General features: G+C 34.9%; 1 protein-coding gene across 4 annotated transcripts in view; it reads left to right on the top strand.

Moving 5' to 3' along the window:
* The window catches only part of LOC149182523 (MADS-box transcription factor 50-like), a 237,188-nt gene that overhangs the window by 156,248 nt on the left and 58,008 nt on the right, over window positions 1-22,932 (top strand). For all 4 annotated transcript variants that reach the window (XM_089418586.1, XM_089418585.1, XM_089418587.1 and 1 more), the window contains one exon: window positions 5,862-5,930. In XM_089418586.1, the coding sequence (XP_089274712.1) occupies window positions 5,862-5,865 (4 nt within the window). In that variant the 3' untranslated portion in view covers window positions 5,866-5,930. The remainder of the gene's footprint in view (window positions 1-5,861; window positions 5,931-22,932) is intronic.

The following is a 22,932-nucleotide window of genomic DNA, read 5'->3' as shown; positions in this document are numbered from 1 at the left end:
AAGCAAGATGGTTGCATAAAACCATTAACACTAGTGGCTAATCTGAGTTAATGATGCAACAAAACTGTTAGATTTATTAATTATCCATGAAGAGTGGACAGAGAGTCCTATTGCTCTCGGGTTTCTTCATTTGACTCCACCTTTGACTATGGTCTTAAGTTGGCTTTTTTTTTATATGGGCTGGGTGACTAGGATAGGATCCATGTCGAGATGATTCCAGAGATGCCCATGTGGTCGGTTTCTTTGTTTGACACATGTAACCTGTTCAACCGTGGAAGTAGCTACGGAACACACGGTTCACTGCAGAATAGGCTGGATGCCGTAGCTAATTTGCAAAAACTTATTTCAAATAGAAAAAACATAAAAGTATAACACGTCAATGATTTAATGTCTTCCTTGAGAAAAAATCTATTATTTATTAGTGTTGGGAGTTATCTTTTATGGAAAACAAGAGAAAGATGTGAGAAAAGTTGTCAAAGAGAGAGTAATTCTGAGGTCCAACAGTCTGCAGGACAACCTTTGTAAGCACAAGACTCCCTGCCAAATTCAAAGACCTACAAGTCCATTTCCTAATCTTGTCCTGAATTTTGTTAATTACCGGCTCCCACACTCCCTTGCTAAGAGGTTTGTCTGTAAGAGGCATTCTGGTGAGGTTCCTCTGAATAACAATGTCAGTGTTAAAAAGAAAACATTTAATTTGTCAAGGCTTACCTTTGCTCAAAATTACAGAGCTGCAAGTCTGAGCTTAATACATCCAAAAACTTCGAACTCCTCTCAGTTTTGTAGAACTGAGATTTAAAGAAAACATTCATAATTGTCTTTTGAGAAAATTTAGCTACATGTGGTCTCCATGTATTACAACAGATCTGCTACAGGTGAGTTTAATTCAAGCAAGATGGTTGCATAAAACCATTAACACCGGTGGCTAATCTGAGTTAATGCTGCAACAAAACTGTCAGATTTATTAATTAGCCATGAAGAGTGGACAGACAGTCCTATTTCTCCTGGGTTTCTTCATTTGACTCCAGCATTGACTGTGGTCTTGAGCCGGCTTTTTTGTCGATATGGGCTGGGTGACTAGGATAGGATCCATGTTGAGATGATTCTAGGGATGCCCATGTGGCCAGTTTCTTCGTTTGACACCTGTAAACTATTCAACCATGGAAGTAGCTATGAAACACATGGTTAGCTGCAGAATAGGCTGCATTCTGTAGCTAATTTGCAAAAACTTATTTCAAATAGAAAAAACATAAAAGTATAACACGTCAATCATTTAATGTCTTCCTTGAGACAAAATCTATCATTTATCAGTGATGGGGACCTATCTTTTATGGAAAACAAGAGAAATATGTGAGAAAAGTTGTCAAAGAGAGAGTAATTCTGAGGTCCAACAGCCTGCAGGACAACCTTTGTAAGCACAAGACGCCCTGCCAAATTCAAATACCTGCAAGTCCATTTCCTGATCTTGTCCTGAAGTTTGTTAATTACCAGCTCCCACACTCCCTTGCTCAAAGGTTTGTCCGTAAGAGGCATTCCAAGGTACTTAGAAGGTAACTGATCCCTTTGAAACCCGATAATTCTGGTGAGGTTCCTCTAAATAGCAATGTCAGTGTTAAAAATAAAACCTTTGATTTGTCAAGGCTTACCTTTGTACCGGTAGCCATAGCAAATTCATTCATGATTTGTTTGAAAGCTTTGGCTTCCTTGACCGTGGGAATACCCTGCAGCATAGTGTCATCCACAAATTGTTGATGAGTCGAAGCAACACCATCTATGGTAAGTTTCAGTCCCTAGATTCTTCCTTCAGCATTTGCCATTTTGATCGCTCTACCTAGCCCTTCCATCATGAGCACAAAGAGGAAGGGGGAGAGCGAATCTCATTTTCTGAGACACCTAGAAGGCATAAAGGTTCTTGAGGGCGAGCCATTAAGCAGGATTGAAAAACTAGCTGTGGATACTAGGGCCATAACCCATCTAATCCAGTTGTGGTCGAAACCATAAGCTCTCATCACTGCCCTGATGTAAGACCAGCTTAGCTTGTCATAAGCTTTCGCTAGGTCAAGCTATATGATCATACCAGCTTGCTTATTTCTCTTAAGAGAGTGTACCATCACATGGGTGTGTATGATGTTATTGAGAATCTATCTTCCTTCCACATAACCATTTTTCTCCTCTGAGACAAGAGCTAGAAGAAGGGGCTTGAGTATGTTAGCGATCACTTTGGAAATAATCTTGTACACCACATTACATAAAGCTATGGGTCTGAATCTATCCGGTGTCATAGCTTTTTCCTGCTTTGGAATCAAAGCTATGAAAGAGGCATTGAGAGCCTTCAAAACCATTCTGGATCTTCTGGAGTCTTCCACTACATCAAGGATGTCTTGTTTGACTATTTTCCAGCATGCTTTGAAGAAGTCCACATTGAATCCATACGGGCCAGGAGCTTTCCCATTTTGCATCTCATTGATAATTTCACTGACCTCATCTTCAGAAACTAGCATGTTAAGATTGTGATTGTCCTCCCTTGTTACAAGCTTGGGAATGTACTTTGTGAAATTGCTAATGAATCGTGACCTATCTAAGAGAGGCTCCTTTGCAATGCTAAGTGTTGTACTAGGAAAAATTCCATTTCTTTGTGGGAAACAAGCTCTTTCATTTGAAAATCTCTAAGTTTTGAAATTTTGTTATGTGACCTGTGATCCAAAGTTGATTTATGAAAAAACTTTGTGTTTTCTTCCCCTTCTCTAATCCACTGCACTCTCGATTTTTGCCTCCAAAATATCTCCTCTTGGATGCACCTATCTTCCCATTCCTTCTGAAGAGACTCAGCTTGAGTTTTCCATTTCTCGATAAAACCATCTATGATTATGATTTGATTAATCCCCTCGAGTTTATGTTCAACTTCTCTTTTGGCTTTAAAAATATTACCAAACTTTTTCTTGTTCAAATCTTTGAGTCTGGATTTGATGTGTTTAAGTCCTTGTTGCAACATAAACATTTTTGTGCCTTGAATGGGCAAATCTTCCATCCACTATTTGTCAATATTGCTGGTGATGTCAGGGTGAGACAGCCAGACATTTTCAAACCTAAAAGGTTTGTTCCTTGGTGTACCCATGAAATCGGCTTCAAGCTGGATAGGCCAGTGTTCCAAGCCTCCAAAGGGAAGGATTAGAGCTGACATGTCAAGGCCTGTGAGAAGGAGGTCCTCTGAGATTCTGAATCTATCTAGCTTAGAAGCAACTTTAGAAGCCCCTACTCTCTTGTTGTTCCAGGTGAAAGTGCCATTTATTGTTTCATCATCCACTAGAAGTTCTAGAAGGCAATGGAGTCTCTGCCTAGTGTTCTAGTGCCACCTTTTTTCGTTGTAAGAGATTTAATCATATTGAAATCTCCTACCAGAATCCAAGGCATATCAAGATATCTCTCTCTCAGCTCCTCAAGGGAGGTGAGAAGCTTGAGTTTGTCTTCTAGTTTTTGAGGACCATAAACATTTGTAATCATGTAAGTCTCCCTATCACCCAAAGGTTGAATCAACAATGATAGATAGTTCCTGGACGCTTTCACATCCGGGATTCCAAGTTTCTGGGGATCCCAAAGCATAAGAATTCCTCCTCTCGAGTTGTCTGCCTTAACCTCTAGATACTCATACTTTCTTAAGCATTTGATATGTATTTCTCTGATCTTGTCCATCGAACAATTAGTTTCCTAAATAAAAACCATATCTGGTTTTTCTTCTTTTATTCTACTGCTAAGATTTCTTTATTTCCTTTTACTTCCTAGGCCCCTAATGTTCCAGGTTGTAAGCTTCATTAAGAAAGGTTTGTAAAGGAGTAGCTGGTGAGATCTCTCATCTTACCTAAGTTAATTAGGAGTTTTCCACATTCAGTCAGTAGCTCATTATGTATTTTTCTTCCTCTTTTCCTACTCGGATTCTTGGAAGAGTGCCTCGGTGTTTCCTCCATTGTTTTCATCCCTCTATTCTCCTGGTTGTCATGGTTTCTTTTGACTCTAGAGCCCTTTGATTAGGATCTCCAGTGGAAAAGCTATTGAACCATGTCAAACTCCTCCTTTGGAAGGGAGTCAACCCCTTTGGCAATACCCTGCTCTAGAAACTTTTCTAGATCTAAGTTCCCCCTCTCAAGAATTTCCTGCAGTTCATGGTCCTCTCTTACTGCCTCACTTAGGGTCATCTCATGGTCGCTACTTAGCTCCACAATGCTCGGTATATCATCCTTTTGCTGGTTGTTCTCAGGTATATCCTCCATGCTAGCATCCCTATCCTTCTCATTAGTACTAGTCTCTGATTCCTGGTCTTTCCCCTTGTTTCAAACTTCTTCTTTTAAGATTTTGAAAGTTTTGTGGCTCAGTTTCCCATCCTCGTTGATTTTCTTTTGGTACCGCTTTCCTCCTTTCCCTTTGCCCCCCACCTTAGTGAAACCCTCGAGATCTTTACTTGTGGTGGCTTTTCTGTTGTTCTCCGGTTTGTTTGATGGGAAGTCTCTGTATAGGTGCCCGTGTTCATGGTACTTATGACATCTGAAAGGGACATGTTCATAGTCCACCACCTGCACCCATTCTTCATGATACACTTCTAAATTGATCTCATCTAGAAGTGCCCCAGATAAGTCCATTTCCACACAAATCCATGCAAATGAAGTGTATTTACCTCTGAGAGTCGCATCTAATATTTTTATAAAATGCCCTAGTTGATTTTCGATAGCCTTTAGAGACCCCAACAACCAATAATCTAAAGGAAGGGAGTATAGTCTTATCCATACCAGTACCAAAGTGAACGTTTCTCATTCTGGGACAAAATTCATCACCCATGGTTGCATGTAAAGGCCTGCAACAACATAAAAACAGGGTCCTCCCTCGAACACTTTGTCTTTATCTTCTAAGCTGTGAACACCACACTAAAGAATCCCTTGGATCCAAGGTGAAGGTTTATTTCCCCCTTTGGTTTCCAGTGGTTCCTTATCCATGTGTGTAAGGCCTTCTCCGTCGACCAAATCCCCATAAATTTTCATATAACTACGTGTTCCACCATGTGTTCTTTGTGCACTTGTAGCGCTGGGTCACTTAAAATGACCCGAGGAATAATGGTCGACTTGGGTTTATAGACCCGTGTCGCGCTCATAGGTGCAACTTTCTGACTGCTATCTTCTTTCTCTTCTCCCTGCTATCTTCCTCATGATTTTCTTTCTGTATGTGAGGTTTGATGTGTTCTATGTTAATATCCTTAGTTATCACGTCCGGTGGTTTCTTGAAGCGATGCAAACCAGTTCCCTTGCTTCTGTTCGTGACTATTTGACTATAGGAGGGATCAGAGCTGCCTCCTCCACGACCCGCTATGGTTACTAGTGCCAAACCCTAACTCAAACCCTAGTTGAGATTGCAGAGCCACCATTCGTCCGAGACTTCAGGTCAAATTTCAACCATTACTCATTGCACATTTCACTATCGCTACTCACCCTAAGAAAGTTTAAATTTATACATTTAGATGTTTATATAATTTCATTAGGTTATGCTTAGATGTTTAATCTTTGATGGAGAAGTGTAATTATTTGCTTGAGAAAAATGTTTTTTTTTTTTGGAAAATTATGTTGTAAATGCCATAATATTTGTTTTTTTATAGGCTTTTCTCACAGATACAAACCATAGCTATATTAGCATATTTGCATGTCCGAAAAACACCCATAAGTGATGGAATAATTTGTACGAAATATGAGAAATAAGAAAATTAGAGCTTAATATTCTGAATGTAGTATGCCTAGATTGTAGGTGAACTCATTGTTTGTAAAGTTTGTTACAATTCGCAGGTCATTAATAATTAAAAATTTTCACTTTTGGACTTAATGCAGCTAACAAACACTATGGACATGCTAGATGACACTATTGAATATTTGAAGATCTTTTAGAAGAAGGTCCAAGTATGTAGTTTGTTTTTGTTTTTTTATTTTTATACATTTACAGATCCTTATGGCCCTAACATGTATTTATTTTGACAATTACTTTGTTTGGTGAAACTCTCCAAAATTTAGTTTTTGTACATGATGATATTGAATGTATTTTTTTAAACATTTACATATTTCATGCACATTATGTTTTTTTGTTTGAAACTTATATCACACATATTATTCTTTAATTGGATTGGCATTGAAGTGACTTAAATGGAAAACATGGTATGTGTGTTTCAATTTCTGTTAAGTTAATTTTAATTGTCTAATTTAGTTGCCTACATTCACTATTTTAATGTGAAAGCAATTATGAATATGATTCGCAGAAGTTAAAAAAAAACTTGTAAAAGTAAATATTTAAAGTCATATGAAGGGCACTTTAAAAATAAAACCGTCATTAAAATTTTTCCTAATGGGTAGGGTGACCTATCAAATTTAACACCTGATGGGTGTAGTCTAATTAGTCGGAGGAATTGCCGCGAAAGCTACTGAAATTCTGGTCATATTTAGAGAAAATTCGGCAAGGATTTTTCTAAAACCAAGTTATAGTTGTTAAACTTCAAAATTTTAGGTGTCCTAGACATTTTTGATGGTGTTGAATCCATTTCCACCATCAAAAACACGATTCAAACATTGCATCTCCAAGATTTTTTGAAATTTTTTTGTCCAGATTCCGGCCACTTTTGGCCGTCCTGGTAATTCCTCCGCCTGGATAGACGAATCCATTAATATGGTGTAAGTTTTATAATTTATTTTAGGTATATAATAATTTATATTTATTTTAATTTTAATTTATTATATATTTATAAAGATAAATTTGAAAAAAAAATTAATAATATAACATTTTAATATTTAGTAAATTTATATCCGCATAAAACAATTAATCAGGATGTATTAAATTTACTTTAATTACATGTTCTATATACTATCGGGCTTGTAAAACATCTCTCGTCAGTAACGTAAATATACAAATACGAAGAAATGGGTTGACCCTAACTCTAAAAATGTGGAGTAATAATAGCCCCTCAAAAGAGTTGTTATTGGGATGCTTATATGTAGAACGAATGATGGTGAGAAACTGTATATTTTTTTGCAATCTATATATGTTTAAGATTTATTAAACTTTATAATAAATATTTTTTATTATGAAAATTTAATAATATGAGTTAAATTTTTATTTTATTAATAATAAATTATTATTATTATTATTATTATGAAAATTTAATAACTTGGGTTAATTTTTTATTTTATTAATAAAAAATTTATATTTTAAATTAAATTTTAAATATTGTTGATTTCTTTAAAATTAGAAAAATAATAATAAATGAAAATTTAATAATATGAGTTAAATTTTTATTTTATTAATAATAAATTTATATTTTAAATTATTATTATTATTATTATGAAAATTTAATAAGTTGGATTATTTTTTATTTTATTAATAAAAAGTTAATTTTTTATTTTATTAATAAAAAATTTATATTTTAAATTAAATTTTAAATATTGTTGATTTCTTTAAAATTAGAAAAATAATAATAAATGAAAATTTAATAATATGAGTTAAATTTTTATTTTATTAATAATAAATTTATATTTTAAATTATTATTATTATTATTATGAAAATTTAATAAGTTGGATTATTTTTTATTTTATTAATAAAAAATTTATATTTTAAATTAAATTTTAAATATTGTTGATTTCTTTAAAATTAGAAAAATAATAATAAAAAATATTTATTTTTAATTACAGAAAAATTAAATGAAAACATTACTTCTACTATTTAATTATAAAAAATTAATTTAAATCAATCTAATATTCAACTTAAGATTCCCTCTTAATGCTTAAATTATTCCCTGCCCAATTACTAAACCTTACTAGTTACCTTATATGTTTTATAAGGAATATATATATGTATGAGAATTATATGATTTATTATTAATTAATAAATAATTATTACATAAAATATTTTTTATATTTCAATTTAGTATCATATAATATTATTTCATAAATCACACTAATATATTAGTGTTGGTATTTTTTAACACGTTATTCTTATCAAATGTAAAGTCATGTAGTTTGTGTCATTATTCTTATATTTAGTTTACTATATAGGAAATATATTTTTCTATATTCAATACAATAATATAAAATTTATCTAAAATCTAATTAAGTCTTATATTTTTTTATATAATCACATTTTATTAAGATTTGGTTTATTGGAGAACATATTTTTCTATATTCAATACACTAATATAAAATTGATCTAAAATCTAATTAAGTCTTATATTTTTTTATATAATCACATTTTATTAAGATTTGGTTTATTGGAGAACATATTATATATGTATTGACTATGATAATATGAGATTTATTGGAGATCTAATTAAGTCAGAGGGTTTATGGCATATGAATGGAAAGTTCCTTTCATATTTAATTGTATGGGTGCTTAATCAATGATGTTTTTTCCAATAGACATTGTCACAAAAGCGACAAATAAAGATTACTTAGACCAATTGTCAATGCAATCCATCCTCTCAAGGATTTATTTGTAGACACATATGTTTCCTCTTCGCTATACATTGCTAGTGCTGGTATGCAATATTGCTAGTTAGAACGTTTGAATTTGATCATTGGATGTAATGTGGTCGTTGTGGCTCTATATCATTACAAGATTAGTAAACACAAATATAGTGATAGATGTAATGCAGAGTCGTGTCTATTCTTGATGATAGGACATTCATTTAATTTTCCTTATTCTTTTGACTAGCACAATAGAATTGGTGTTGTGAACAATTTATCAAGTAGGTAAAAGATTGCAAAAGTATTATGAGAAAAAGATAGTAGATCGACTTTATAATGCGGTTGTTACCTTTCAGTATTTTGTTTCTTTGTTGTAGACATAGAATGAAGAACTGAAGAATTAGTTGAAGACTAAGGCTATTTTATTTAAAACTATTGTGACAAAGAAAACTAGGAAGGTTGATGTCCTAGGGAGAACCATGGAAAGCTTACTCCATAACCCTATAGATGAATTTGAGAATAAGGCCAACCTTTTTAATGATTTGAAAGATGATGTTAAGGATCTCTCTATTAAGAAAAAGTTTGCTTGAAGGAGGAAATTCGTAGGTTGGAGGAGAGTAATGCCCATCCGACTAATGAGGTTTTCCACTTATAAGATTATGTTGATGAGTTGTGTGATGACACTACCTATCTTCAAGTAGATAATAATATATTGCTTGATAGATATCATGCCTTGAAAACTATTATGATTTCTTTTTTATTGTTGTTGACTAAGAAGAATGACACCATTAAGCGTTTCTAAGACTGCAAACTGAGCCTTGAGCTAGATTCAGATAATTGCAGAATGTTGAAAAGAAGACATTGTCAGTGTGTTACTAAGCTCACCTATAACTTCTTCCACCTTTAAGGATCTTGATTGTTAACTCATTATATTTTTGGAGGTCGATGTTGATGTTTGTGGTTAATCACATGCTTTAGTGGCAACTAATGATATTATTTACCCTAGCTTTGAAGAACACACTATTATTATTCGATCTTGATTGCTAAACAAAATGGGATATATTAGAGGAGGGATGAGTGGATAGGGGTTCCTTATTCCTATTGTTAGGTTCCTATACAAATAGGATTCATAATTTTGAATGACTAAAGTTAAGCCTTGTAATATTATACATACCTTTCCTTTTTGCAAATGTTTTCCATATTAAAAATTAAAAAAATGTAAAGAAGGTATGTGCTAAAAGAAATATGAAAGGACAAAAGGAATAAGAGAAGGACAAAAAATGAAAATATATGAACCCCGGAAGAAAAAAGAGACCATCAAAGTGTGCAAGTCTAAATGCCACTATTATTTACTTTTATGAATAACAATGATTGTGTGCAGCTTGCTATTCATGCCACAATCCAAGGTAATCAAACTATTTAATCTTGATTATATCATGCTTTGAATTTTATGTTTATAGTTAGAGAATAAAATCTGACCAAACAGTTTAATCTTGGCTGATCATTAGATAGGTAGAGAAAATAAAAGGAGCTCATCAGTTTAATCTAAGCCCTTGGATGATATAAGGTTAGAATTAGATAGATTACTGTTCAAAAGAAAAATGAATGATAAGGGTTTTCTAGCCTAAATGCACCCAAATAAACGAAGAAAAAATGAAAGGGTAAGTAATGGGTAAGTTGAGGAAAGGATGCTGAAGTATAAAGTTGATTGGATCAAAACACATGCACCATGCTTAGACACATATTTCAATATGTATGATCAATTATGGAAGCAAAAACAAAGGTTTTCAAGTTAATATGATTAACTCCTCCTCATTCATTTTTCCCCTTACTTACTAATTTCCTATCCACAAGTATCTTCTAGTACTTTAGATCCTTCAAGTCAAAGAGGCTTAGAGCATTTATCTAATTTTTGGTGGGCCCGGACCCTTGGCGTAATGACTTATGGACATCAAGTGTTAGAATCCCCTTCATAAAATTCATTTCCCCCTCACTGCCCTAATAAAACCCCTTTTCCTAAGGTTAAACTTAATTTGCCTAGGAAAAGTAAAAACCCCCCATGTTAAATTCTATTTCATTCAAAAAACTCACAAAAGTGTTTTATCCTAAGTATCAAATGTATGTGGTTAAAATGCGCAAATTTTACATTTATGCTTATTGTCAAAGTTCACTCAGCACATTCATTTCATATTAATTTTTAAACATTATTATATAAATCCCTGATAGACCTTTTCCCGTATATTAATTAAATCCCCTAAATAAATATCCCAACCCTTAGTTTTAATATAAACTATACTATTTACCCCATATCCCAACAAAACAGATAAATTCCATCATTAAACCCTCCCTGATTGATTAAATCTGTGATTAAGTGTTAATTAATCCCAAACCGCCAAAGTTTAAAGCACTGGGCCCCCTCGAAGCCCATGCTCTTATCAGCCGCGCACCTCCCTCACCTAACTGCCATCCAATTGTCGTCTCCCTCATCTGATGGTCCACAGCCCTATCGGCTACACTCGATAACCGACCTTTACCCGCCCGATAAGGTGGTTTTCCCTGGCCCCCAACTGCTATGTGTCAAGCACTGGAGTAGATCGGGTGACCCCTCCTCAATATTGCCTCCTCCACAAAAGCGGTGCGATGGCTTGGGAAACCACCTCCCTGCTCAACCTGATAAACCGCCCACTGTTAATTCATAAATTACCCACCAAAAAATGACCGTTGCTCTATAAAAAGGCTGAGAAACCCTTTTTCGCCTTTTTCGCTCGTTTTCTTTGTGAACCTCTGTGAACCATTGTGATTCCGCCAAACGCTGAATTTACCAATCGAACTCCAAATTCATTCCTGAAGAAGCTGAAGAGACCCCAATCAACCTCTCAATCCGTACCAGAGCCATTTGAACTTCTGTAGCTGCCGTGAACTCAAAATTTGTAGATAATCCACCCAATTCCAGGTATTTCACCACGAATTACCACTCACCCTTTCAAATTTGAAAACGTTCATCCTGTAAATTGCTTTAATTGAGTAAAATTAATTAAAATTACTTTAAATTTGAAAGTTTATTGCCTAGACCCTTCTCAAAACTGCCAGTTTTCGTCAAAACCTCTGAATACACCTGCGAAAGTCAAATTCAAATCCACAAGAACTAAATTATGGCTGCCCCTGTCGCCATGGATGTCAAATCTATCACTACTCATTTGGACCTACACCACCTCCCCCTGGGAGACAGGGACGTTCAAATCAAAGATACAAGTGCATATGTGGTCCTTCTCAAACTTCATTGTTTGAGTAAAGATAGATACCTAAACCATTCTGATGACATTGTTCTTTGGGAATCCAATTTGCCCAAATACAAATTTCCCCAAGTACATATCTTTCTTGAAATTGTCCATATGTGCCATGCATGCTACATTCCCAACCAGAGATTTGTAATGTCCCTTGACTAGAAAGTGTTGTTTACTATCATAGCTGAATCGATCAATGAGATGCTACAACTCCAACCAGGACCAAACCTGACCCCACTCTCCATTGGGGATCTGTTAGACCAGTACACTAATTTGAGTCCCTCTAGACTGGCTCAATTATTTCAAACATTCATTGTAGAAGGGCAACACATTCCTAAAATTGCCACTCCATATGTTTCTGCCATGTTCTCTGAAAGGGGCAAACAAATCATAAGCATGATATCATGTATTCTAGGTTGCACCATTTATGAATTTATTGATGAGCTTATCCTGGGCTTCATGTCCATTTAAACCGTAGGAAAGCCTCCTATTACTCTGTATGATTATGCCTAGTTCATGGTTGAAAGAATGCATGAACAGTTTACTAGGATGCACAATGAGAGTGTATTCAAATACTCATCTATATTATACCATGTGTTTTTATATTATCAGTTAGACAGATTTCCATTCTCCCTCCAGAAGCTGGATACCAAAGGCCAGCCCAGATATGTTATCTTTCAGACACCACATTTTCACAAGTATTCATCTCCTTACACCTATACAAATTTCATTGACTCTTTTGTCCATCCAGTCATGACTATGTTGATAGGAAGTCCTCCACCTAGAATAAGCCAGGAGATCAAAAGAGTCCTCCAATTGTCCAGGCAAAGTAAAGTGGGAGATTGGTACCTTTACCAAAACCACACAGAAATAAGAATATATGGGTGCCAGCTTGCCCCATAGAAACTCCCCAAATACCTCCCAGCAAGGTTATTTGCTTTAGAGTATTATAGGCAGATAATGAACTCAAATGAAGTAAATTTTGTATCAGCCAAGAAAAGGACTCAGTTCAGAGTAAAAAATCTGTTAGGCCCTTTCATTTGCAACTCTAGAGAAGCAGGGTAGGAATCAGTTAAGATTCTTCAACCAATGAAGTTCCAAAATAGTTTCATATGGAGATATGACCCTCAAGGGTTTATGACCAAACTTAGACAAAAAGTAAAATTGGGGCCTTACGTTCATCATCCCATACTAGAGATTGAAAGATATGCAAATCAATCAAAGTGGTTGGAGAACACTCTTGTAGAAAAGGCTAATACAAAGGTAGATGTTGAGAATACTTAATTGATTTTAGAAAGATAGCTTGATGAAAGCTCATTCCTGCAGGTACCACAGCAAGAAACAACCATGAGTACCCCTACTATTTTGCAGACTCCTCAGAATGAGGAAAAGAATCCCAAGAGGAACAAAGAGAGAGCCTCCACTACAAGCATGGACACATCTAATGTGTAGTATGAAGGCAGCCGAAGCAAAAGACCCGGGTTGAATCCCATTTTAGAATAGGAAGACACAGAAGGCTTAGAAGAAATAACTAATACTCTGTTTGACATGAGAAAAAGCACAACTCCATATGGAGAAACACATGAGCCATCCGCCTCACAGACTCAGATCTTGGAAAGGCAACTAAGTGTAGAAGTCTCCTCATTTAGCAGACCTATTGATAGAGATAAGGGTATAAAGGACAGATTTAAAGAAATGAAGATGAGAAACTAGAAACTGAAGGCACATTCTTACGCACAATACTTAAATCTCACACCTACCAATCAAACCAGGTTGATTTCAAATTTTGACATCAAGGAAGGAAATATGCAATTGTCTTTCATAAAACCAATTGTACAATAACCAAGGACATCAGCAGATTACAAAAAGATTGATTTTGAGGTATTGGCAAGGGATATTCATCCCATGGACCAAATTGAGTTTCACAAATAGGCTAGAGAGATGATTTACTCCACCCTTACAGGTAAAGCCATAGTGGCCCATCAATTGCAGAATTCATTGACCAATATCTCAGCTCAATATCAGTTAGGGAAGGCCTCCTCGAAGGCCAAAGATACCATAATCAAGTGTTTGGAAGACTTAGTGACTGAATTGGGACATGATGCCAAGGACATTAAAGCCACAAAACAACTGATAAAGGAGAAGAATGATGACATTGCAACACTTAAAAAGAAATTGAAGATACCTTAGCTACAACATTCCCAGACATAGGAAGTCTTGGAAAACCAAACCAGACATGAAGAATTGATGGACTTAGCCCTAAAATTAAATGATCAGTTCATGGAAACAGAGAAGGAATTGGACACTTTAATTCAATTGAAGCACAGTGATATTTCCACTACATCTGTAAATGTCATCCCAGCACTCTCAATAGTTGTTCCTTCCACATTGGTTGCCTCATTGGCTCCCACAGCTCCTATGGCCACAACAGAACAGCTTTCAACACAGTCTACATCAGCAGCAAGTACATCAGGTGAAGAAGTAACAAAATTGGTTAGAGCTATGGAATAAATGTCCATACAGGCTACATAAATGAATAAGCTGAAAGAAAATGTGACATGCTTAGAAATTGATTGCAAGCTTACCAAAATCATGCACAAGGAAGAAGTGCAGAAGGCTGCTAGAATGATTGAAATAATAAAGGCCATGGAGAAGGACCTAACACTGAAAGAACCTCTTGGGCAAGCTAACGAACTACAATGGGCCCATATCATTGACTCTTTCAATGATATTTGGCCATCTATTTAGGTAATTTTTGAGCAGGTAGATCTAATAACGATGGCCACAACAGCCATCCAAAAGGTAAAAGAAGAATTAGGAGAGATGCCCGAAGATGCCACCAGAATTATCCAATTCCTAAACAGTAAAAACAAGTATGAGCTTTAGGAATTGGAAATACAGGACAAAACTAAAACAATTTTGGAAGTGCGGAAGGTCCTTTCCAAGAGAAACTTCATGTTAAACTCGGAGGACAAGTGTCAAAATATGCAGGTAGTTGTTGACAAATTTATGGCTAAATTTCAAATTTTGAGAGAAAAAGGGTTATCGAGTCCCTTAGTAATAAATGAAAAAATCATGACACAATAGGATTATAACAGCAAAATCAGAGAGCTAGCAAAGGAACAAGTCAGTACATCATCAATCAAGGCATTGCCAATAGGCAAAGTACTATACTAGACGTTTGAAAACTTGTTTTACCTCCAACATGACGTAAAGCACTTGTTTGTCAATAAGCCTACTTTTTACAAGTACATTGACGCAGATGAAATATTTAGAAGGATGCTGAAGATCCAATTACCTGATGCTGAGACATGGGAGAAATTGACTAATTTACTGTAAGAAATATGCAGTAAAAAGGTTAGTGTATAGTAAAACTAAAACAACCACGTGAAAAGATGAAGATAGTTCAACAGAGTCAAAGAGTATCAGTGTCAAAGTGTATTGGATGAAATCCAAAAGTAAATGAAGCTTTCGTCGTGAAAGATCAAACAACAAAGTAGCACAAAGGGCTAAAACAAAACCATAAAGGCTAGCAGTACCACAATAAATCGGACATCATGAAAGAGTTCAATAGTTGTCTCGATCTTCTTGCAAGAAGATATTTTCATTTCCTAGATTAAATCAGAAGTGAGTTTGAGATATTTTGTAATAATTTTTCTATAAATACTTCACAATTTGAAGTATGTAATGTGGATTCTTAGACATTTCTATAGAATTTTGATCAAAAGGACTGTAAAGCTATTCTATCATTAGCTGAGCTAGCAAGTTGGATTGATGACTAAAGACAAGATGATGCAGGAGCATCGGCATTAGCCAGCAATGTGGAGGATTGTCCACATGTTGTGGCTAATCACAGTAAAATTCATTAACTGTTTGGTCGAATTCGGGATTACTGAGAAGGATAAAACTTCTCAAACAGTTTGTTATTGAAATAAGTATGAGATTGCCTTATTTTAAATTAGAGATAAGATTTGTTAAATATGTGTGCACGAGAACTAGTAAATAGGGAATTCTGTTAGAGTTTTAAAAATAGAAGATTATGTATCAATTTGTTAGCAGAATTACTGGAAGGATTAATGAGAGGAAATTGTAATAAGCGAGGAGATCTTTGCAGTGTTGGGGGGTGTTATTGTGTGGAGCGAAAGCTCAAATTTGCAGGGAGTGAGTGTGGGGTTTTTTTTGTATGGAGCGAAAGCTCAGAAGTTGTTGTGTGTGAACTGTGTTTTATTTGACAGAGGATTTTTCTTATGTAATTGAGACAATGCGAGACTCTGTTTTTTCTGTTCGTTAAGAATAAAAAATAAATATTGTGTCTCTTTATATAGTGCGCCGTGGAGTTCGAATACTGGTCTTCTGTTTAAAATCGCTTGAATTGTTGATGGTCTGTGTATTTGTATATTATATTGTAGAAATTCCTGTGTTTAAAGTGATCCTGGCATCGTTGAATCTGCGAGCAGGAAGAAATCTGTTAACACAGAGAATGGGTGCAAGAAAATCATTTAGTGTAACTTTTGAGCAGATTTAAATTACATTCAGTTGATTGGTATGATATATCGGGTCCAATAATCCATGGGAACGGATTGACTGTGTTTAAAAAAAAATCGCATTATATGACAATGGAATGGATGTGGAAGGTTTATTAAGTTTATGGGAAATCAGATCCAATAGATATCGCATTTCTCACAAAGAAATGACACCGAACCCAGCGATTGGCGATTTCCAATTATATCACATCTGAACTGTGGGTGTTATTAACAGTTTTGGCTTCCAAAACGTGGTGACTTGCGAGTGCCGATTGTAATTGCATCGGAGTATAGAGATTTGGATCGGATCGCAAGCTTGGAGCGCGTAGAACAGTGATTGATATTATATCAGTGTTTGACGGAGTTGGAGTACCTTAAAAACAACGATTGATATCTCATCAAATCGTGGGGAAAATACCAAATTCCTGTGGTTTATTACAATTCAGCTAATTGTGAATTGATTCGAGCATTGGTTGAATAGATCTGGGTTGCATTGAATGTTTTGATATAACAATATTTATGAAACTGTTATGAACAGTATTTAGCACTGTTTTAAATGGTTATATATGAATTCGTTAGCTGGAGATTTAAATGCGTGGCAACTTCAGGACCGATGAGATCTGGGTTTATTTGAAGGGCATAAACAAGTGTCACAGCTTGAGATGAATGTATGCTGTAGGAGCGTTGGAATTAAAACAAGCGAGTTCGAGGTTGAAGCAGATTTCAATTCCAAAAACTGGAGAGAGCAGTATTAATTGAAATAGAATGCTGAAGGACCAGAGGCCTAACTCTAGAAATCGATTGAAGATGGAGATTCTGTATGAGTGAAGGCGCAGTGCACAAATGGGAGAAAAAGTGTATTTCTGGTGATCGATTTGGTAAGTTCTAATTAGCAACAGAGGTTTTGCAATCGACTTCAGTTAATGTCAATTTCTGAAGTCTGTATATGTATCGATCCTTTAAAGAGAAAGGATTGAATCGAAAGTTCGATTAGAATCAGTGTTAGAACATTAGCATGATGAGTCGATCTTATGGAGGGCGCGATTGTTTTAAGGAGAATCTGACTGAACTAGTGTGTAAAAGTGTTTGTGAAATTGCTAGGATTTGAGATTTTAAGAGCTAATTTTTGAGATGCATTTTATATGCATCAATTGAAGTATGATTCTGGGTTTGCAGGGTCAGCCTTGCGTCACAAGATATTTCATAGGATTCATGTGTTGAGAGAAGTGAAAACAAGTATTTTCTTATATTATCATTATCTTTCTTAAAGTTTCTCCACAATCTTTTATGTATTTCAGGATCTGAATGCTATAATTGGAACAATCTCTCAGAATTTGTTTAATTACACTTTTTTTTAATAGTTATGCATATGAATGTTTTAAACTGATATCTAAGTTAAGGAATTCTTAATTGCTCCTTACTTTAGGTTGTCTCTTGCTGATTCAGATCAAAGGATTTTTAATCTCCCTTTGCTTTCGATTACCCTCTATTCCTCATTCATATCTCAGTTTGAGAGCCCTTAATTGCTTTCTCACCATAATTAAAACCCTTTCACCCCCCTGTTCCAAAGACCTACAATTTACTTTGCTAGCTTGCCCTTTGAGCATTCCCTTTAGTGAGTTAATCTAGTGTCGCTTCCCTTCTATTGAATCCATAGCCCAATGGTCTAAAGAGATCATTTTATCTAGCTATTTCAAAGATCCCACCACCCAATCTTGAATATAAATAAAAAAACTTCAAGAGCATTCATAAATAGTCCGAAATCCAAGCAAACAAAGATAAATCATATAGATAGAGCCCTCTTTGAGGCTAGGTTGGCTAGAGCCTATGCTCTAAAGTTGGTTTGTGGTTACCTCGGTCATTTTCTTTCTTCTGATAAATTCTAGAGAAATTTCTGAGTGATAACATAGTGGCAACCATATTGGGGAACAACGAATCCTTAGTCCTAATAAAGCTTTAAGAAAATTCTAAATCTACATTCTAAGCCTCTTAAAGTCATTTGTTAGATGTTATTTTCAAAAAATCTTACAAGAACAATTAAAAAATTTGAAATTCTGGATTTTTGGAAGACTCATTTTACTAGGGCTAATCTAGATCCAAACCCTACCCCAGTAGTTGATAATCCCAACCTGATTTCAAGAAAATATAAAAAAGAAGAAAGTTCAGTTAGCCAAATACCATTAGTTAAAGCTAATTCATGTCCTGATGAGTGGTTATTTTTAGAATAACTTCCCTTTGATGTGCCATTTGATCTTTCATTATTTAGAAGAAAATCTAAAAATCCAATTGATGAAACTGTTCTAGATCCTGATTTTATTGTAGACCTTGAACTTCAACAGGCCAACAAATCGTTTGATGAATACATTCTGAAAACTCCACAATCATCCATTAATACTACCACTACCCTTGAGCTTTCTGAAAAATTGTCCATTACTTTGAATTCACCATTGTTCCCTTCAACTTCAACAATAATACCTTCTGAAGTCCATTCTTCACCACCATTTATACCTACACTCCCTCACCAACCTATCATTAGTCATTCATCATCTGCTAGTTCTGGTTCTTCATCCACTACTGCATAATCTCCAAGTACCTCAACCCCACATCTCAGCCTCTCCCAACTCACAACAATGGTCGACAGATATGCTCCTCTCATTTTCCTTGCCAAACTTCATGCTATGCCTGGAGATTATCAAAGTAAGATTTACCTGTTTGATGCTACTGGTCATTACACTACCTAGTAGCATGTAAACAAGATGTCTGACTTTTTTGAATTGCATGAAATAGATGAAGCAGATGTCTAGATGAGACTCTTTGCCCAAACTTTGACTAGTGATGCAAGAAGTGGTTCAAAGGCTTTCCTGCCAACCATATTGAACAGCTAGAAAATTTCCAAAGGTTGTTCATTGATAGATGGGAAAAGAAAAAGAATCCCCTACAAATCCTTTCAGAATATGAGAATATTAGAAGGGGGCCTAATGAATTTTTTAAAGATTACTGCACTAGATTAAATAATATATATAACGCAATCCCAGTTAACCTTAGACCCCCATCTGACTTAGCATTAATAAAGTTCCCTGATGGTTTTGACACAGATATGGCATACCAACTTAGGGAAAGAAACCACCCAACGTTAGAAGAAATGCAAAGTGTAGCAGTCAATGTAGAAGCTAATTTTTTAGCTAAGAGTTAGAAATGAAAGGAGAGGAACTGCAAAGGATGAAACTTCACAATCTAACATTAAAATAGATAGCTTAGCCAAAAGTATGGAAAGACTAATGGATAGAATAGAGAACATAGAAAGGAAATCTCAATGGGATAACCAACAAGCACCTCGAGTTAGAAACCCAAATTTTAGAAAAGACCAAAACATTGGGAAAAATGGACTAGATTAGAACATTAGGCCCCCTTTTCAAGAAAAATATGTAGAGACATCCCATCCCGAAGATCCAAAACAAGATACACAAATTAACCTAATGGGAATAAATGATGAGGACATTGTTTTTCTAACCCAAGATGAGCAAGGACTGTATATGTTGCAGCAATTACAAATACAGTCTGGGGAATCATTTGATTACAAATAGGGATATGATTCTACCATCTTTGAAGTTCATAAAGAGTATAACCTAAGAAGCAAAAAGAATGTTGATGTCCCTGACCAAACTAAGAAAACAATACAAAATCTACCCTAGAAAATAAAAGAAGTCCCTGTTTCAAAAATCCTCCAAATTCTCCCTAAGGAAAACCCAAAGCCTTCTAGCCTCGACAATTGTAGACATAACCTCTAATCAACCTTATACTGATCAACCGTCCACTTTAATTCCACCTCAGGAATGTGGACAAAGCTCAAAACATTAGATTTGAAAATCCACATAAGGAGGTCCCCAATAAAGGAAAAGAAAACAAGCCTACTCAAATCCCCGCTACAAAAATTCAAAACCTTCAAACAGAAAAAGTATCTTTGCCATTCAATTAGGGAGTAGAGATAGAAAAGATAAAGATTTCAGTTCCTTTAACAAAACTAATCAAGAATGAAACTTATAAATCATAGATAACCCAAACCTTAAACATTGCTGAAAATGAGGATTCAGTCAACTTATTTGATGACCAACCAGAACTCATATTTGGTCCAGATGTTAAAAGAAAACCATTAGAAGGAGGTGTTCCCCCTTTTTACATTAGCCTTAGTATCCATGACAAAATTCTACACAATGAAATGTTGGATTCTGGGGCCTCTCACAACTTAATTCCCAAATCAGTGATGGAGAAATTAAACCTAGACATTACAAGGCCTAATAAAGATTTATTTTCATTTGACTCTAGTCAGGTAAAGTGTCTAGGATTGATTAAAGACCTGTGTGTTACTTTAGTCCAATATCTTTCCAAAAGCATCCTTATGGATATTGTAGTTGTTGACACCCCACCAAAGTATGGCATGCTGTTATGCGGATCATGGGGAGCCAAACTTTAGGGATCCTTACAACTAGATATGTCATATGCAACAATATCTATTTTTGGACAACCTAAGAAACTATACCAAGAAAACTCAATGAAATATATGGTAAGTAGCCAGGATCGGCCTCAGAACTTTCCCATCTACTCCATACACTCAGATATCAATTCTTTTATCCTGTATAATGTTGATCAAACACAAGAAGAAATTTTAGAGAGTATTAATACAGAACCAAAAGACATTGCAGTTTCCACACAAAATGAAATAGACCATACTACAAAAATGTTCAATGAACAAGATGATCAAATTTTTATAAAATATGAAAATTTTGTTGCCCCAGATAGTGCAAATATAGATCATGAGATATTATGGAATTTAGAATTTGATGGATCAGTAAATAGGTTAAGAGAAGGAGCAGGAGTGTGGATATATAATTTGGAAAATAATTATTTAGAAGGCCATGCATATAGATTGAATTTTAAATGTACCAATAATATGGCTCAGTATGAAGCATTAATTTTAGGTCTTAAGTTAATTAGGAATATAGGAGCTAAAAGAGTTTTTGTCATTGGAGACTCTGAACTAATTGTAAAATAGATTGATCGTGTATATATGACAAAGGACCCTAGATTAAGTTGTTATAGGGGAATTATCATAGAAATACTTAACACTGTCCTAGAATCAAAGCTTGCAGTAATTCCTAGAAAACATAACATGCAAGCCCATAGTTTAGAAATGTTTGCCAGCACCTACAAATTACCCTTCCGGCCAACCATCAGTACACTGCTGAAGTTAGGCATAGACCTACAATTCCAGATAATTTGAAGAATTGGCAGATATTTTCTGATGACAAACAGATAAATAACTTTTTAATTTTAGAAGAGGAGTTTACCAATAACAATATAGATACCGATACATCAATAGATCTTGACACTAAGGATGAGATAAAAATAAATGAGATAGAAGGTGATGAAATAGATATCTCAACCGAACTAAATTTACCAAATTAGATGTAGATAACTTAGAGCAAATTGAGATTGATGAAATAATTAGTGAAGAAACCGAAGTAATTAATCTCAAGGATAATTTCTTACCAAAGGGATTAACCCCTCTGGAAGATTTATTTGATTCAAATGATGTTCTTAGGAAACCTAAAATGGAACCTTGAAGGTCTAATGTAGAGGAATGTAATATAGGCACCCATGAAAATCCTAAACTGATCAAACATTCAAAATCATTAACCCAAACTGAAAAAGTGAAATACATTGAGTTGTTGAAAGAATTCTAGGATCTTTTTGCTTGGAGTTATGAGGACCTCAAATCCTATGACATCAACATCATCCAACACACAATTCCTATTAAAGAAAATCAAAATCCTCTCAAACAAAAACTTAGAAGGATTAATCCTATCTTATTACCTGAAATTGAAAAAGAAATTTAGAGGATGTATGATGCCAAAATAATTGCACCAATCAGATTTTCTGATTGGGTTTCAAACTTGGTGCCAACTAGAAAGAAAATTGGTGAGATCAGACTCTGTGTGGATCTCAAAAACCTAAACAAGTGCCACTAAAATATAATCACCCTCTCCCCAAAATTGACCACATTTTACAAAGAGTAGTTAGATCAACCAAAATCTTATTGTTGGATGGGTTTTTTGGTTACAATCAAATCTTGGTTCATCCAGATGACCAACCCAAAACTACCTTTACTACTCCTTGGGGCACATTTATGTATGTGAAAATGCCTTTTGGGCTAATGAATGCAGGAGCCACTTTCCAGAGGGCTATGGATATATCCTTTGCAAAATAAAATCATGATTTCATTGTGATATATCTAGATGATATTACAGTATTTTTAAAATCTGACAATCAACATTTGGATCATCTAAGGCAAGTTTTTATTAAATGTAGGAAATTTGGAATCTCCTTAAACCCCAAAAAGTCCTTGTTTGGGTTAGAAGAAGGAAAATTGTTAGGTCACATAATTTCAAAAGATGGTATAAGAATAGACCCCGCTAGAATAGAAGCCATCCTGCAAATAAGACACCCTAAGAATATTAAAGAGTTACAATCTTTCTTAGGAAAAATTAATTTTCTTAGAAGATTTATATCTATCTAGCAGAGTTAAATAGATCACTAAACAACATGCTAAAAAGGGAATCCACCATAAAATGGACCGTTGAGGCTAAAAA

This window comes from Pinus tabuliformis, chromosome 3_2 (genome assembly GCF_031772625.1).
Source record: "Pinus tabuliformis cultivar Carrire ecotype Pingquan chromosome 3_2, CPIR1, whole genome shotgun sequence".
NCBI lineage: Eukaryota > Viridiplantae > Streptophyta > Pinopsida > Pinales > Pinaceae > Pinus > Pinus tabuliformis.
The sequence above is the reverse complement of the archived record's forward strand: the minus strand, read 5'-3'. Positions and strand labels throughout refer to the sequence as shown.